This window comes from Cervus canadensis, chromosome 17 (assembly GCF_019320065.1).
Source record: "Cervus canadensis isolate Bull #8, Minnesota chromosome 17, ASM1932006v1, whole genome shotgun sequence".
In the NCBI taxonomy this organism is placed as follows: Eukaryota; Metazoa; Chordata; class Mammalia; order Artiodactyla; family Cervidae; genus Cervus; species Cervus canadensis.
In genome coordinates this window covers 4718658-4736292 of record NC_057402.1, presented here as the reverse complement: position 1 = coordinate 4736292, position 17635 = coordinate 4718658, and the positions used below count along the sequence as shown (strand labels likewise).

Genomic DNA, 17635 nt, shown 5'->3' with positions numbered 1-17635 from the left:
AGCTAGGGAATACAAATCAGCATGTTGATACAAAGGTGAAGGACATACTTTCAACTTTGAATGATGTGTCACTTTTTATTAAAACGCCACGGAGATTGAGAACCCACAGAACACCTGAGGTCACGATGACTTGTGCACGCTTCTCACCAAAGGCAATGAACAGGCTGCGTGTCATCTGGTTCACCTTATAGAACCTTTCAGGACTTTACGGGGTAGCTGGAGCAGTTATCCTCAGAAAACAAACATCTTTTCTTTTCTGGGGAGCTGAGCACAGCCCTGAGAATTCTCAGGGCGGCAGAGACTCAACAGAAAGGCTCTTCAGGGATGGTCAGATGGACACTCAGCCCCAGGAAGAACGCCTGCCGGGACCGTGCTCCAGTCCCCTGACCAGAGGACATGACCCCAGCTCCGGCCCCCAACCCTGGCCGTCTGCGGGGTGGTGTCAGCTGGCTCACCTCCATGGCGACACTACTTCAGAGCCGGCGGCCCCAGAAGACATGCCCGCCAGGCCCGCCGGCCAGGGTGCGCCGGGACGGGAGAAAAGGATTAGTTGCTAAAATGACAGAAGTCAGTCAACTGTTAATGAGAAAGGCTCAAGCCTGCAGAAACCTCATTTTCAGAAACAGGTCACCGACTTCATACTTCACCTATTTCAAATCCCGTTTTTATTTTTTTTTTCCCTGTAGAATTAATTTGATATTAAAAAGAAACTGTTTCAACTACAGCATCTATGATATTTGAGAGAGAAAAGCATACTGTAATCTGGGCCCAGAACAGAGGTTGTATCCTGGCTTTCTTTTTACCACAGTATATTTGAAAGGTTTGTATCTTATTTAAAAAGCATAATAATAATAATAATAATAATAAAAACGCCAATCCTGTGGTAAAAACATTCCGGGACAAAATAAGTACTTATACGAAAGTTGGAAAGTATTTTTATTGCGGACAGTTTCATACACAATGTTAGTGAAGTGGGTCTGTCTCCCCTCCCACGGTGAAGCCACACTCCTGTCTCACAAAAACACTCAAGTCACACCCTAGACGTTTTCATGTCACTCTCTTTTTTAGTACCTGGGGGTTTGCTTTGGCTAGGTTTTCTATTTTAACCCACGCTTCTTCTCGTTCTTTCATTTTTAGCTTCTCTCTGAAAAATAGTAAAATGTCGTTGGCGTTAGAGAAACGAATCAAATTCAAGAAAGCGTTGGGGCGGGGGGGCAGGGCACGGCTGGAACACGACACCTCATTTCCCCTTTGTCCCTGTCTGGTCTTATTTCACGTAGGTCACGGCGGTGACCACCAGGTACGCAATGGGGAAAAACAAAAACCAGAACAAAAACTGGGCTTAGAGGAAAAAGAGCTAAAATTACAAACACACCAAAATGTAACACGTCTAAGGATCTCGGCTCTTAGGAAGGTCTGCACCAGCACCTCCACGCCTGCTTCCTTCCCTGGCTTTGGTGCATTGTCACAGGATGCTCACGGCTTCGATGAGAAGCTTACATGCCTGTGAAGGGTGAGACCGCGCCCCAGCGTGGAGGAGCCAGGTGAGGACGTCCTTACAGGGACACAGCACGCAGGTCCGCACCCACGAGGCGCAGCACCTTCAGGAAATTGCTCATCACAGGACTGACTCTTTTTTTCTTAAAAATCTAGAAAACGTGTAGCCCGATGGGTCAGGTCCCTTTCAGGGATGCGATGTCCCATGAACGAGGATGTGCCATCAGACAAGCCCCGGAGGTCATGCACTTCAGCCCTGGACACTACGTCCACCTGAGGCAGGAGGGGGGCCAGGTAGCCTGCAGATGTGAGGACACCACAGCCGGCTCCCTGCACCCTCCTCCTGCTGTTCCCGTCTCAGAGTCACCGTCTCAGACTCATTTATGTTCTGCTGTCTTTCTCTGTCCGCACGGCCCAGAGCAGAAACTCCGTAAGGGCAAGGGGTTTTGTTTATTCACAGCAGGGCCTGGCATACAGGTAAACACACGCTGAGGGATGCACACGGCACTTGTGATTCTGATACCGGAGGGAGCACGCTGTCACCAGCACAGCCCAGGGAGGGAGTCAGAGTGTGTCCCTGGACAGGTGTGGGCTGACATCCTCAGGGCACGGGACCAGGGCCCTGGTCTTGTGAGGGACTCAGGCACCAGACTCTAGAGAGAATGCCCGAACTTATGGAGATCAACAATCAGAACAATGAAGTCACGCTGGGTGAAGGTCTGGCTCTCTTACACAAAACTTACAGGACAGAGTCTAAATTCCTGCCTGATGACCATGAGAAAATACTACACATTCCTGTCTTTAAGTGTCCCCTGAGAAATACAAAGTTGACTGAACTGGTAGAATAAGGGAGAGAATAGCTAAGGTCTCTTTTTTGGGGGTGGGGGTGGGCTGTGAGGCTTTTGGGATCTTACTTCCCCAACCAGGGACTGAACCTGGGCTCTCGGGAATGAAAGCGTTGAGTCCTAACCACCAGGAAGGTGCCAGAGGACAGCTAGCTTAGAAAATATGTTTTCATCACAAAGATTTAATTTGCTTTCCAGTACAAAAGCGCAGATTTTGCTTTGAAGTGAAGAATAACTTTTTAGGACAAACTAACGGGAGAGGTTTATTCAGGATTAAGGGGAAAAAAATCCTTGAAAGAACAACTTTTGAAAAGAGCGACTCACTTCAGTTTCTCTGCCTTAAACTGCTGGGTGCAGTCATCAAACAGCTTTTGGTTCATCTCCATGAAGAGTTTCAGCGCGTTGTATATCAAGCCGTGTATTGTCCTGTAAGGAAAGCTTAGTGGTGAAACTCAGGATGCTTCATCTTTTTGGATCCCTCTCCCTGCCCTCCCCCACCACAGACTGCTTCCTCTCCTAGCCTGTCAGCGTATTTCAATGGTCCCACAAGCCTCCGAAGCTCTAGAGTTAAAAGCCTGTGACGTTTTGACTCCTTGCTGGTTTTCTCAGAGGCAGCCCTGCTCCACACGCCTCTCATTGCAGCGCCTGGGCCTTCCGGCTCACCGCCCTGGCTAACGGCAGCCCAAAGTTGCCTTACTGGGAAGCCGAATAAAAAAATGCTGAACCTTGAACAGGTGCAGTTAAGGCAAGCTTAATCATACAGAGAATAATGGAAACGTTTTACTTCCTGTAGACGTCGGCTTCCTTTCAGTCTTACTGAGGACAAAAAACTAATGCTGACACTGCCAAAGCACAGCTTAGGAGAGTGTTAAATGAAACTACGACCGGTCAGCTTAATCCCGCTCAGCTCTCAGACGCTGACACCTATGAGAGGGAGGGCCCCACTGTCCCCCTCCTGGCAGAGCCTCGGGAGGACTCTGGTCTCACCTGTCATCAGCTGCAGCCACGTGAGGGACCCCCCCAGTGATTCGGGCAGAGGACTGCCCCTTGGAGCCTGGTCAACCCACAGAATTGGGAGCAACAACCAAAAACTCGACTCTCAAGTCTTAAGTAGTATTTAATTCACTATAATGAAACCAGATCCTGTTTAAGTGAAAGTGAAGTCGCTCAGTCGTGTCTGACTCTTTGCGACCCCATGGACTGTAGCCTGCCAGGCTCCTCTGTCCATGGGATTTTCCAGGCAAGAATACTGGAGTGGGGTGCCATGTCCTTCTCCAGGGGATCTTCCCAACCCAGGGATCAAACCCAGGTCTCCCGCATTGTAGGCAGACGCTTTAGCGTCTGAGCTACTAGGGAAGCCCTAGATCCTGTTTAGAAAACATCTAACAGGACGTGTCTTTCTTTGCAGGGGGCAGGGACCTAAGCCACCACTGCCGGCCTTTGCCGCGCTCTGAACCACACCCAGGAGCTGGGGCTCAGCTAGAGGGCTTGGTTAGCACCCGCTGAGCTCAACAGAAGATGAACGTCACGCGGGAGAGGTTGTTGACAGCGACATGTGAACACTGACCGCTAGGCTGCTATTTCCACCGTCACGGCTGCTGTCTGTCCGACTCTGGCCGTCGGTACCACTGCCGGAACTGCAGCCGAGGGGCTGCTGCAAAAGTGTGCTGCGCGCAGAGAGGTGCCGGAGCCTTACACTGACGCACACGCTCTGCACCCTGACCAACCCCCGCAGCACGGCGACGCGCTTCACGTGGACTGACACTATCCTGATCGATCGGTCACCACAAAACAGTGGGTGCTGACATTTTCTCTCTCTTTTTTTTCTGGTTGAGCCAAGTGGCTTGTGGGACTTATAGTTCCTGGACTTGGGATCAAACCTGGGCCCTTGGCAGTGAAAGTGAGGCGCCCTAATCGCTGGACCGCCAGGGAAGTCCCAGTGCCAACATCTTCTCTACTTTTCAGGTGAGGACGGTGTGGCCGAGAGAGAGCCGGTGGGCAGCAGAGCAAGTCTGTGAGCCCGGACAGCAGGAGGGGTGAGGGCAGAGCCCGCAGACAGAGCGGCCCACCAGCTCCCAGCTGCAGGCTGGGCTGCGTCCCACCCCGCCGTCCCCCCACAAACAAGAGGGCAGGACTGGGTATCAGAGCTCTGTCCCTCCTGCTTTAAACTTTGGTTCACTGATTGTAACAGAGAAAGGGCAGAAGATGGAGAAAGCGGAACCCTGACTCCTTGTTTACAAGAACAACGAGGGTGCCAGGGCAGCCCAGAGGACAGCGGGGCTGGAGGTCTCAGCAGACGACCGCTGAGCGGGTCTGTCTGCTCACCCGTGTGAAGTGGGAGGGCGGAGCAGGGCAGGGGCAGCCAGGTGCCGGAGACTCCGAGGCGGTGTGTGGGCTACGCGCCCCCTTCTCTCTGGCTGCTTGGGCAGTGGGCACAGGGAGGCTCACTAGGGTGAGTGTCAGCAGGGCTCCGGGGGCCCCCACGGGAGGGGTGGCCTCTGTGCTCCAGAGGGGACTGAGCCCCGAGGCTGTGACGACCTTTAACTCCTCTGGAGGGAACCTAAGAGGAGGCCTGGAAGATGCACCTCCTGGCCCTGCCCGGGGACAAGATACGGGTGGGGAGAGGCACTGCGCCCTCCGACGTGGGCCTGACTTGGGCACAGGAGGCCAACGGAAGGGTGAGATACAGCCCACACTTCTGCTGGGTCACAGCCCACGGAGAAATCGGCATCTGATTTTTTTAACTGATACTGAGACTCGGATTCAATAGTAATCGGCTTCAAGTATCAGGAAAATACTGTATGCAAAATTTAAAAATGGCCAGCGTAGGACTTCCTTGGTGGTCCTGTGGTTAAGAATCTGCCGGCCGATGTAGGCAGGCGGGGCACGTGCGATCCCTGGTCTGGGAAGACCCGACATGCGTTGGAGCAACCACGCCAGTGCGTCACGACTCCTGAGCCCGCGCGCCTAGAGCCCCTGCTCCGCAACAGGAGAAGCCACTGCAGTGAGGAGCCGGCGCACCACACCTAGAGAGGAGCCCCCGCTCGCCCCAACTAGAGAAGAACCTGCACATAGCAACAAAGACCCAGTGCGGTCAAAAAAAAAAAGCTACTTGAATTAAACAAACAAACGAACAGACAGGTTAGTTAGAAAGGGGTAAAAGAAAGGCGGGCAGCGGGCGCTCACTTGTTCCAGTGGGTCTTGGAGTTGCGGTATAAGGATGGGAACATGATGGGTAGGATCTTGGCCGCGTTGTCGCTGATCAGGCTCATGATGTACTCGTTGTTCCAGTAATACAGTGCCCGCTCCGCCACCTGCAAGGCAGAAGGGCGCGCCGGGTCAGCACACAGGTGGCAGAAGGGCGCGCTCGCCGGTCAGCACACAGGTGGCAGAAGGGTGCTCACCGGTCAGCACACAGGTGGCAGAACGAACTCGACTGGACGGCAAGGGAGGGTGGGATCACTGCTGCAAACCAGAGTGCTCTAGACTGGAACCCTGAGGCGCCTTCAGCAAAGAGGCGGCTGATTCCACGTCCCTCAAGATCGCCGTCACTTATTTTTCCATGAGTTCGACCAACACTTCTGCTAGACACAGGCCAGATGCTGAGGCCATAAGTCACATGAGCTCGCCCTCCTTAACCATCAGCCGCTCAGCACCCTCTATGGGCGTCCCCACCCGGGGAGGGCGTCCCCACCTGGGGAGGCACCGTCTGGCCCTGAGGATTCCGCGGGGAGGCCTGCAGGCAGAAGCCCTTGCCAGCAGGGAGCTTGCGCTCTGTGGGGTGAACGCATGACGGCGAGTGGTCTGACATGTTAGTGCTACATCGCGTGGTGAACGGCAGCAGGGGAGGCAGGGAGAGCCGGTGTGTGTGTAGAAATGTGGCTTCTGCTCAAAGCCGGTGGTGGCGGGCCCGTCCCTGCCAAGGGCCAGCGGGAGGGGGCGTGAGACGGCCGCGGGGTGGCCGGCTGAGGACAGCAGGGCGGGGGACGCGGGCGGAGCAGAGGCCACCGTGGGGCCAGCTCTGAACCCGCCGGCAGGACTGAGCCGCCACCTCACCCTCTCTGGCCGGATCGCGATTCCCTGGAGACTGTGAGGTTCTGCTCCTTTGGTGCCTACATTTCTACCTTGTTCACAAAGACGTCACCGTAAATACTGTCTTGATACAAAACGATGGGGTGGCCAGTGTGTTAAAAGGAGGCAGACAGGCTGGAAGAGCCACCGGGATGACCTCTGACGGGGGCTGGGAGGGTGTGAGGGCGAATTGGGAAAGGCATGGTGTGGCTGCGGCCCCCATGCAGGGACGTGGAAGGGATGGAAATCAGAACCACCACTGTTTTCTAAAACTCAAGTGTCAGAAATGGAGCGCTTATGAAGGGAGGGAGTGGAAGCCCAACAGTTGCACGTCCTCTGTAAATACTGAGCACTCAGCTGTGGACAGTAAGCTTGTGTGTGTCTGGGCGCCCGGGGAACACAGAGACGGAGGTGGCTTATAGAGAAGCTGCCCTTAATCACTCTTACTGAGAAGCGTGTCTTTAGTGGCAGGGCAGGGATGAGGCACTGGAGGCTTATTTTATAGAGCTGAAGCCTCAACGTGTTTCAGCGGAAGCGAAAGCCTGATTGTCACCTTCAGATTACCTGAAGGGCAAAAACATGACCAGCGACGCCCGGCGACCCACCGGCTCCTGATGGGACAGACTCAAGGCTGCTCTCTGAGGCGCCCTACCTGGAAGTGGGGGCTGGAGACGCACTTGGCCAGCTGCCGGAAAAGAGGCTCCATGATCTTCACGAACTCTGACGGCTCTATGACGTCCAGAATCTCTTCCAATTCGTTCAGGAACATGACTTCTTTTGGACTGTGGGTCTTTGGCCAGTACTTGAGAAGTGCCATTACCACCTGCAGAAGAGACAACATACAGGGGTCATGGGGTCACGGCCTGCTCCCCTGTTCAGGAGGCCCCTCTGAGCAGCCACAGATGAGGTGGTGCTTTCTTCCCTATGAGAAGGAACAGTGATTCAGCGGTTGAGAACGTGGGCTTTTATAGTTAGGGTTCAAAGTGTCAGTGGCTCAGCTGTATCGGACTCTTTGCAGCCCCGTGGCCTGGTGCCGCCGGGCTCCTCTGTCCTCGCGATTCTCCAGGCAAGAACACTGGAGTGGGTGGTTGCCGTGCCCTTCTCCAGGGGTCTTCCTGACCCAGGGATTGAACCCGGGTCTCCTGCATGGCAGGTAGATTCTTTACAATCTGAGCCATGAGCTAGATCTAATCTTACACACTTTAGAATCACAGTTTTAATTTACATGACCCACTCTGTTTAACCACCATGTTAGTAAGAGTCAGATCTTAAAAAAAAAAAAAAAAAAAGACAAAAAGACAGGCAGGCAGGTGAGTTTAGAGAAAATGAGACCAGTGGAGAAACGCAGAGCGTGTGAATTCGTGTAAGTGTCTTCGGGTGGAGACACACGTACATAGGCACAATCCATTTCTCTCTCAAATTGACTGTTCATATATATTTACAGATATACATACATGGGGCTTCCCAGGTGGCTTAAGTGGTAAAGAATCCACCTGCAATGCAGGAGATGTGGATCTGATCCCTGGGTCGAGAATATCTGTTGACGGAGGAAATGGCAACCCACTCCAGTATTCTTGCCTGAAAAATCCCATGGACAGAGGGGCCTGGCGGGCTACAGTCCATGGGGACGCAGAGAGTCAGACACAACTTAGCGACCGCACACACATACACACACATAGCTGTGTACACAGTTTTCAATGGTGTTAAAACACATCCAAAAGAGAGACGTGAAGTACTGTGAAGTACTGATGCTGCTGGCAAGCCCTCTGTGTGGCCACGGGCTGGTGCCAGCCCCTCGGTGCCCCGGAGCCCTCCTTAAACACCAGGGGGAACAACGATCCTCGCCTTGGGGCCGCTGACAGGACTTTATTACTAAGCCCACACAGGCGCCGGTGGTGCGCTGGCCGCAGCGAGGGGCTCAGCCTGGCCCGGGCCAGGACCCCAGTGCAGGTCTGTGCGGCCGTTCCCTGGGAGGCACGCCCAGTGGGGTGGCAGCGGCCTGGCTGGGGAGTGTTGGCCACTAGGTTCCTTGCCCATGACACAGGCAAAGTTCCTGCCGGCAGCCTTTCTTTACCGTGTTCCTGCATTTTCCAAACTTCCTACCAACAGAGGCCGTTCACCCAAAATATCTGATTTGTGATGTAGACTAGCAGTATGCCTAAGAGTGGAGCTACCTTAACGATCCAAAACATTATGCACGTGTCTGTAACGCGCAGATACCTACTTGAACGTGTAACTGAACGACTGCGACCTGTCACCTAAGGCAGCCATCTACCCTCGTCACGGCCGTTTCTGGCTGCCAGCGCCAGGACTGCGGTGACAACCACCGCTCGCGGCCTGGCTTCCGTTCACTGCTCATCCTTGGCTCCGCATATCACGCCAGCTCTGCTCCTGGCCTGGGCGCCATCACCGCAGGTAGAACAAGGGGCTTCCGAACAACATCCGCTGAGGGCAACTCTGCCTTGATGCTTCTGACCTTCAGGCCCCTGGATAATCTTCTCTGTTCTTACACTTTACAAAACTCCAAATTTACTCAAAAGGTGCCCCCAGTTTTGAAGTCTGGTATAAAAATTTAGGACACAACTGTCTTTAAGAGGGATCATTTTAAAAAATGCATCATTTGATGATTTTCCCACTTTTTTGCTCAAAATCATGTTAGTAGACATTTGACCCCCACTCTACTCTGTGTATTGGAATCATTTTTAAAATTCAACAGGTACCAATCACTTCACAAACCTACCACTCCTTGTCATTTGACAAAATAGAATTTTACTAGGAGAAATATGCTGATCTGTGAATTACAGAACACAACTGATTTATCTGCCCGATGTCTCTGGGAAAGATCTTATTTCTGGAGTCAGCATTGTACACTGGGCTTACTTTCCACACTGCTTGGAACGACTTCTGACCACTACCCAGCCGATTCAGCTCCTTCCAAGGCTGAGGGCGTTCTGCAGGAGCGGGAGTCTGCTCAGGGACTGCTAATCTGAGCCAACAATGGCTCTCGCTGTCAGGCGCACTTCAAGACTGAGTTCTCCTGGGGAAGCCAACAGGCGGCCCGCTCCCGGGAGAAGGCTGGGGGTGGCGGTGGCTGGCGAGCCTGGCACCCTGGGAGCCCCTCTCCTGTCCTGGAACACCAGGGGGAACGGCCACGGGGCAGAACTCGATCAGCCTCAAGGGACAGGCGGGTGGAAGAGGAGCGTGATTCTACTTCCACCCACTAGCGAATGAGCCTCTAACTCTAATAACAACAGTGCACGTGTGCAACATGCCCAGAAAGCTTTTGGGCACTCTACACAATTTACAAATAACAACAACAACGAAATAGTTACAGATCACAAAGGGGTACATCACGGGTGCAGGACCGTGAGACGCAGGCTGAGTGCCCATCCCAACACCTTCACAAGGGCTACACCTTCATCAAGTTGTCTACATGCTTTTGATGCTGAAGTCAGACAAAATGGGCTTTCGATTTTTGTAACATGTGAATTCTAAAGGAAGGAAATTACTGAGGCAAGGGTCTGAACATTTGTAAACATTTTTTTTTACATTAACATCTTTAATAGCACTTTGTAATCAAGGGTGCCGTTACATTACCTGTGCTATAGGAAATCAAGAAATGAAGTGGTTCTGGGTGGAAATATTGGGGACTGGGTGTGGGGGACCTGAAGTAGCTTTGGGTGTGTGCCGAGTCAGAGTTTTCTATCTACTATCCAAGACAGAAGGACCCCACTGAAGCCAGGACACTGTCTGTCTCCTGCCTTTTTTCACACAACTACAATTAAAAGCTCTCACTGCTGCAAAGCTGTACTAGCTTTATTAGTGGGAATTTATATGGCAGTTCAGCTGTTAAAGAATCCTCCTGCAATGCAGGAAACCCTGGTTTGACTTCCTGAGTTGAGAAGATCCTCTGGAAAAGGGACAGGCTACCCACTCCAGTATTCTTGGGCTTCCCTGGTGGCTTAGACGGTAAAGAATCTGCCCGCAATGCAGGAGATGGGACCTGGGTTCGATCCCTGTGTCAAAGGAGGGCATGGCAACCCACTCCAGTATTCTTGCCTGGAGAATCCCCACGGACAGAGGAGCCTGGCGGGCTGCAGTCCCTGGGGTTGCAAAGAGCTGGACACGACTGAGCGACTAGGCACAGACACATACGCTTTATCAGCGTCCGTATGACTTCCATGTGAGACAGAGACAGAGACAGAGGCGGGGGTGGGGGCACTCACTGCGTCTTGCTGGAGCAGGATTAGCAGGTTCTGACAGATGGTGGTGGTGGGGGGCAGGGCGGGGGGTGTGCAGGTGGACGGAACCTGCAGGGGGCAGCTTGGTGAGAAAACCTTGTTCCGTGATAAATGGAGGGCAATAAGATCCAGTGAATTCTTCAGCCATTAGACAGTATGAGAAATATGCACAAAGAAGTATCATAGAAGAAAACTACACACTTTGTTTCTTATTTTTGAAGTAGGAATAGTAGGAAAAGAACAGGGTTCGTGTTAAGATTTCTTCATGTAACAGTTTGGAGAAGAACTTCACATATAGACAGGAATTAGGATGTGTCACTAGAAAGACGTTAAAAACGGCTTTTTTTTTTTTATTATTAGTGCCATCTCATTTTTCTTTCCCTATCTAAACATGTCATCACTTTAGAAGGAGGATAAAATAACACATCCTCGACCTAAATTGCAGTAAATACGTTTTGTGTTTGGTTCAGAAGTCTGGTAAGATTTGGGACATCTCCTGGGTTGGGGGGGCGTCCAGAATGCTGGACAGAGCTGAGGCAGAGATGCAAGGAACCCCAGGGAGGGGCTGCAGAGCAGGGGGGCTCCCACTCCCCCCGCAGGCAGCAGCTGAGCAGTATGACCAGGGGCTTTTCCTGAATTTTAGGGTGAAGGGGGGTGGGCACATTTTAAATTTAAAAGCTTAAAAAGAAAGGAGAGATCAGAAAGAGTTTAACTCAGGATACAGTACTAAGAATTTTCTATTTTTTTTCCACTATAAAAATTACAATTTCAACGAGGAAACTGTGGAAGACCACTAAAGGGACAAGAAAGATTCAGGAATTACAAGAGTCACCTTTTTCAGTCCAGTAGTGATTTTTAAAAGTGTTCAAACATTTAAACTGGCAGCTGACACTTGCTTTGTTACTCAACAGTAAAACAACCCAATTAAAAATGGGCAATGAATTTAAAGGTATTTCTCCAAAGAAACACAAATGGCTAATATATATGTGTAAAGATGCCCAACATCGTTGGTCATTGGGGAAATGCAAATCAAAAACCACGAGATACTCCTTCACACTCACTAGAATGGTTACAGTAAAAAGAATGGAAAACAGCAAGTGTCGGCAGGGTGTGGGTCAGTTCGAATCCTTGTGGCTGTTGATGGGAACGCAGAAGGGTGCAGCTGCTGTGGAGAGCGGAATGGCATTTGCAGAGAATTACCATGTGATTCAGCACGTCCACCTCCAGGTTTACACACAAGAGAACGGAAAACAGGACACGAAGAAATGTTCGCACACAGATGTTCTCAGCCGTGTTGTTCACAAAAGCTGAAATGTGGAAACAGCTCAGGTTTCCACGGACAGGTGAACGCGCTAACCAAATGCGGTCTAGCCACACAATGGGACACGATTCAGTCCCAACAAGGAATGAGTTCCTGGCACACGTGACCGCACAGATGACCCCTGGGTACAGGACACTGGGAGAAATAAGCCAAAGGACAGATCCTGGATGAGTCCACTAACACAGGGAACCTACAGCAGTCAAATGCAGACAGAAAGCAGATCTGAGGTCATCACGGGGGGAGTGGAGGCTAACTGGGGCAACGGTGTTTAACGAAGACAGAGTTTCTGTCTGGGGCGATGACAACGTTTTAGAAACAGTGACGACAGGTGTGCAACATCGTGAATGCAATCAGCGCCGTTATCGGCTCAAAGGACACGAGTCTGAGCAAACTCCAGGAGACAGTGGACAGGGAAGCCTGGTGTGCCGCAGTCCACGGGATCAGTCAGACACGACTATTGCAACTGGACAACAACAAAACTGTAAACTTTAAATAACATATTTTGTTATATAGTGTATTTTACCACAATTGAAACTAATAATCTAGTGTATTAAAAAAACACTGAATCACACACGTGAAGTGGGTGAGCTGTATGGCATAGAATTACATCTCAATAAAGCTGGTTAAAAAAGCGTATGCAAACGCTTCAACGGCCGCCTGACACACCCGACTTTGTGAAAGCTAGGTTACAGTGGCCTTTGTATTTTTAATAAAGGTAAAATGCCAGGAAACTTGGAAATCTAAACACCGACGGTGGCAATCTAACCTTCATTTATGACATAATGATCATAAAATAGTTACACTCTAACTTGCGGAGAATTTTCAAAACAGTAAAACATCTTTAGTACAGGCATTTTGAATCCTTACTACACTTCCTCTGACTGAAGTCAGTAGACTGTGCTCTTAAACCAAGCGACGTGGAAGAATTAAACCGCATGCGATTCAGCAGCCATGCTGTTCATTCAGAGTAAAAGGAAACTCGGGATAAGGTAGCCACCTTATCACATAAAACAATCACTCTGACAAGCGGACTTGCAATTAAAATTGCTACAGTTTGAAAACTCGCAGCACACGAATGGGACCAGTTTGCGTTTGTCAGCGCTGTAACTTAGCAGGGAGAGGCTGTCTCGGGGAAGGAGCCGGACTGCAGTCTGACAACTGAGACGCGTGCACGACATCGCGGGGCCCCGAGCAGAGTGGCTGTACTTACCGGCTCCGTGAGCGTGCTGTCCTTCTCTAAAAACTGCACCACACAGTAGGCCAGCTATGGCGAGAGAGACAGAGGGTTAACATGGCACGTTACCATGGAAACGCTGCATCACCGTCAGGCGCCTTCCCCACGCCCCCCACCTCCCACCCTGGGACCCAGGACCGATGTGCAACACAGGTCAACTGTAGAAGGAACATCAGGAAGCTGAAAAAAAAAAAACAAAAAACCCAGGAGATGGTCTTTTAGACCAATACCACCAAGTCAGCCAGCCCAGCACTGGTGAGGACTTTCCTTGTGGCCTTTCAGAGACTGTAATGGACAAGCAATCTAACTGCTGGGAGAAAAAAATAAAATAAAGTCTGTTTCCATCTTAAATCCCTAAACTATTAATTTCTAATATAGAACAACTAATGTGATAACAAACTGGTTGGCTGTAAAGATGTTGCCAGTTAACAGGAAGCAGAGAAAAAACAGTGTACCTAGAATAGCTGGTTTCCCTGGTGGCTCAGTTGGTAAAAAATCCACCTGTGATGCAGGAGACCCGGGTTCGATCCCTGGGTCGGGAAGATCTTCTGGGGAAGGAAATGGCAACCCACTCCAGTATTCTTACCTAGAGAATCCCATGGACAGAGGAGCCTGGCAGGCTACCGTCCGTGGGGTCACAAAGAGTTGGAAACTAAACTAACCAACTGCCACCAAAGAATACACTTTGTGACCCCGTGAGGCACACCCCTCGAGGGAGGCCCCACAGAACGCGGAGGGGTGTTTCCTGGTTCTTGGACCTAGACGAGGACCCAAGACTTCCCGAGCTGCAGTCAGTGTGGCTTATTTCTGTCTACATGGTACTTAGAATAATAAGGATGAAGGAAAATCCAAATTTCCTGGGGGAAACGCAGCCAGACAACCCGTTAGAAACCATTTATGGATTAGTTTTTCAGTGTCATCGTAAACAGAGTTTTACAAAGTTGTCTTCCTCCAAGAGGTCTTCCTTGACCCCTTCATCCTGTGAAATGCTCCCTTTTCGATGCTGACAACCAATTTTGAAATTCTCCATTCTTGAGAATTTTCCGATATTCTTAAAAAGCAGTCTCCTTTTACTCCCTTATCCTTTCACTCATCATCAGAACGCTGATACCCAAGTGCATATGTGATGTAACAGAGAAAACACTGCCTGCTGGAGGCTGGGGTTCAACATCCCAAGTTCACTGAGGTCCAAGCAGAGACGGCCATGCTCCCTCCCGAGGCCCCAGTGACCGTGGAGGCAGGAGCCCTCACCTGAGGATGGTAGACGCTCAGAGACTTCACTTTGTGCAAAGGCAATAACACCTTCAATAAGAAAATCTTGTGCTCTTCTTTTAGTGGTAAGGCAAATCCATTAATTATACTGCGAAAACAGAATTTATTCAAAGTTTGAATATTTACAAATTCCAGATTAAAAAACATATCTCACTGTTTTTCTTTTAGTTTTTGTGTTCAGCATGAAAACCAGCAAGCAAATTATGAGTGTCAGAGAAAAGGAGGGTGGATAGTAGCAGAAATTAAAAAACTGTTAGGTCCCTTTCAGGAAGCACAGCCATTTCTATCTTTGGAACTCAGAATTTAAGAATTTTGAGCTCACAGGTAGCTACCCGGAGCAGCGGGAGCCTCTGGGGGCAAAAGCTCCTCTGCCAGGCGGTGCTCTGAGACGGGCAGCTCGGGTGGGCACCAGCGCCTTCCCTCAGCCTCCACCATCTTTTGGAATTCTCACTCACTTCCCCAGAGAAATCCTGCCTCTTTACTCTAGTGCTGGCAGAACAGAGTCTGCGTGTGCAAAGTGGGTGTCATTTAGAAAGCAACAAGAAAGTTGTTCCCTTCTGCAGGGAAGGGGGTCCCCTGCTCTTAACCTACAAGCTGAAGCTTTCACCTGCAACGTCGAGGACTTACGTAAGTTGCTGAGAACTGCAGAAGCGGTTACAGCAGTTTCTCAACTGGTGCTCTGTTCATGAGCCTGGTGCACTGGGGCACTCAGCGGGGGTTAGTATGAAGTGACCACTGGGGATGATTTGCTCACTGAAATGAGGGGACAGGGGAGGATCTCGTGTGTGGTGTGGGGGCTGTCTGGACGCGTCACTCGACTCCCCTCAGCCTCGCAACAGCCTCAGACGTGAATACGATTACCTTCCCACTTTACAGGGAAGGAAGCAGGGGGCGCGAGCGTTAAGTAGGGCCAGACAACAAGGGTGCCCACTCCCACGCTCGCTACACTCCGCTGGGAGAGAGAACCCGGGAGTGTGTCAGAGAGGAGTTCGCCACGAGGGCTGCTGTTTGTTTTACATTTTATCTGAAACGCGAGGAAAGTTGTTTTCAGAATGACTGGACCTCAGTTTGCCAGATAACACTGTTACGGTGTTCCAACAGCTTTGGGAGTTACTAGATTGAACAGGAGGACGGTTTCTTCCCTGCAGGACTCCTCAGAACCTTTAGCTTCTAACGTGGACTGAATCCCCAAGTGAGGTGCTGGGGAAAAAGCACTTTTGGGCTTATTCAGCCGTGGAACCCTGAGGAATGCTATTTGAGAATCAGTGAGTTAGGAAGCCTGAGAGAAAACCTATTGGTCATCGGTTAAAAAAAAAATGATAGGAAGCAAGAACTCTAGTTGGATTAAGACGATGACATTTTGGAAATGTTAGTTTATAAGAATACACATGAAAAATTTATAAAATCAAAGCAATTTGAAATACTAGCATTTAATCAATACTCCAAATATATAATAAACGACCTATTCTTCTAAGTGTCAGATGTAAACCTTCTTAATGTGGCTATTTTTAGCACTGCTCTTGAGGAAACAATTGAGACTGGGTTCCCATAGTAATGCTACGGAGGTACAGACATGGAACAGTCTACATATGGAACCATACGAATGGGAGAGGCCTGTCATCCAGTCCTGATCCAGGGGCTCACGGGCCCTTGCCATTAAGTAAGGCTGATTTAAGTTCCTCTAGAGGACGGCCTTGGAGAAGGCAATGGTGACCCACTCCAGTACTCTTGCCTCGAAATCCCAGGGACGGAGGAGCCTGGTGGGCTGCAGTCCATGGGGTCGATAAGAGTCGGACACGACTGAGCGACTTCACTTTCACGCGTTGGAGAAGGAAATGGCAACCTACTCCAGTGTTCTTGCCTGGAGAGTCCCAGGGACGGGGGAGCCTGGTGGGCTGCCGTCTGAGGGGTCGCGCAGAGTCGGACACGCCTGCAGCGCCTCAGCAGCGGCGGCAGGAGCAGCAGGGGCCGGCCAGCCCTGCCCTGGGGCGGGGGGGCGGTGAACGCAGTGACCCGGATCGTTCTGGTGTGAATCCCACCTAAGGCTGTTCACTGCCAATAACAGAGACAACTCACCTTCCCAATATTTCCAGTAATTCTGCTATGCCATTGTGATGCTCTGTTTCATAAATAAATCTGGAAAGAGCAAGATGTCATTTAGAATTAGAACCCTGAAATCACGGCTGGAAAAGACAAAAATGCTCTGAAGAAGAAAACAACGCTTTTAGGAAGAAAACCACGTAGCCAGGCAACAAGAAGCACTGCTATTTGTGAAAACCGCTCTGGGGGCAGCGCTAATTGTTACCAGAGACTCCTCAAGGCCTGGATGTGCAATACTCAAGAGGGCAGGGAGCGGGGGCTCGCTCCCGTTTCTCCCGAATGTTTTATTTTGAAAGTTTCAAACCTACATCGGGAAGGATGTTTACAGTGAGCGCTGCATCTCAACCACCCGGATTTGACAACAAACAGCTTGCTGTTTGCTTTTATTTTTTGGCCACATCTCAAGCTAAGTTGACACCTGACTCAATTGTAAAGCCTCCGATATTTAGCATGGTCTCTGCAAAGGGTATAAGTTACTTCCTTATCACTGGGGCTATCTCCCCTACTTCCTCCCTGACACCCCACACTTTTCCTGCGTTGCTTCAAGTGCCACCTTCCGAAACCCCTGTCTGAGCAGCCGCTCCCGTGGGCCCCGTGCACGGTCCCCGGGGCTCCCAGCGCCTGTGTCAGCCTGAGGCAGCAAACGAGGACTTACTGTAACCACGTCCCTGCTGCTAGGGCTGAGCCTGGCATCTGAGACACGACTGCTGAGTCTCCTGGGGCCAGGGAGAGGGGCCAGGGACGGGAAACAGGACACCGTCTTCTCTCTCCAAGGGTCCCCCAGAAACAACCCGCTGCCGCCCCACAACCAGGCTCACCAGGAGTCAGCCTAACCCAGAACACGCAGCGAATTCTGCCTGAAGCCAGAAGGGTCTGGTGTTTGAAAAACGTTCCTGCCTAGCAGACAAAAACTACCAGTTTAGAGCCAGCTCCGGGACAAAAATAAGCTCATGATGATTAAAAATTTTCATTGTCCTTGTTTGAAACAAATGGAATAGTGACCTTGAGGTAAAGAGCAGGTGGGACACGAAGTGTGACACGCTCCCGAGGAGCG

General features: G+C 50.8%; 1 protein-coding gene across 8 annotated transcripts in view; it reads right to left on the bottom strand.

Annotated features, from left to right (window-relative positions):
* The window catches only part of PPP2R5C (protein phosphatase 2 regulatory subunit B'gamma), a 137239-nt gene that overhangs the window by 12456 nt on the left and 107148 nt on the right, over positions 1–17635 (bottom strand). For all 8 annotated transcript variants that reach the window (XM_043489260.1, XM_043489262.1, XM_043489261.1 and 5 more), the window contains 7 exons: positions 16558–16617; positions 14461–14569; positions 13186–13239; positions 7066–7236; positions 5529–5656; positions 2667–2768; positions 1072–1144 (listed from right to left, as the gene is read on the bottom strand). In XM_043489260.1, coding sequence (XP_043345195.1) covers positions 1072–1144; positions 2667–2768; positions 5529–5656; positions 7066–7236; positions 13186–13239; positions 14461–14569; positions 16558–16617 — 697 coding nt within the window. The remainder of the gene's footprint in view (positions 1–1071; positions 1145–2666; positions 2769–5528; positions 5657–7065; positions 7237–13185; positions 13240–14460; positions 14570–16557; positions 16618–17635) is intronic.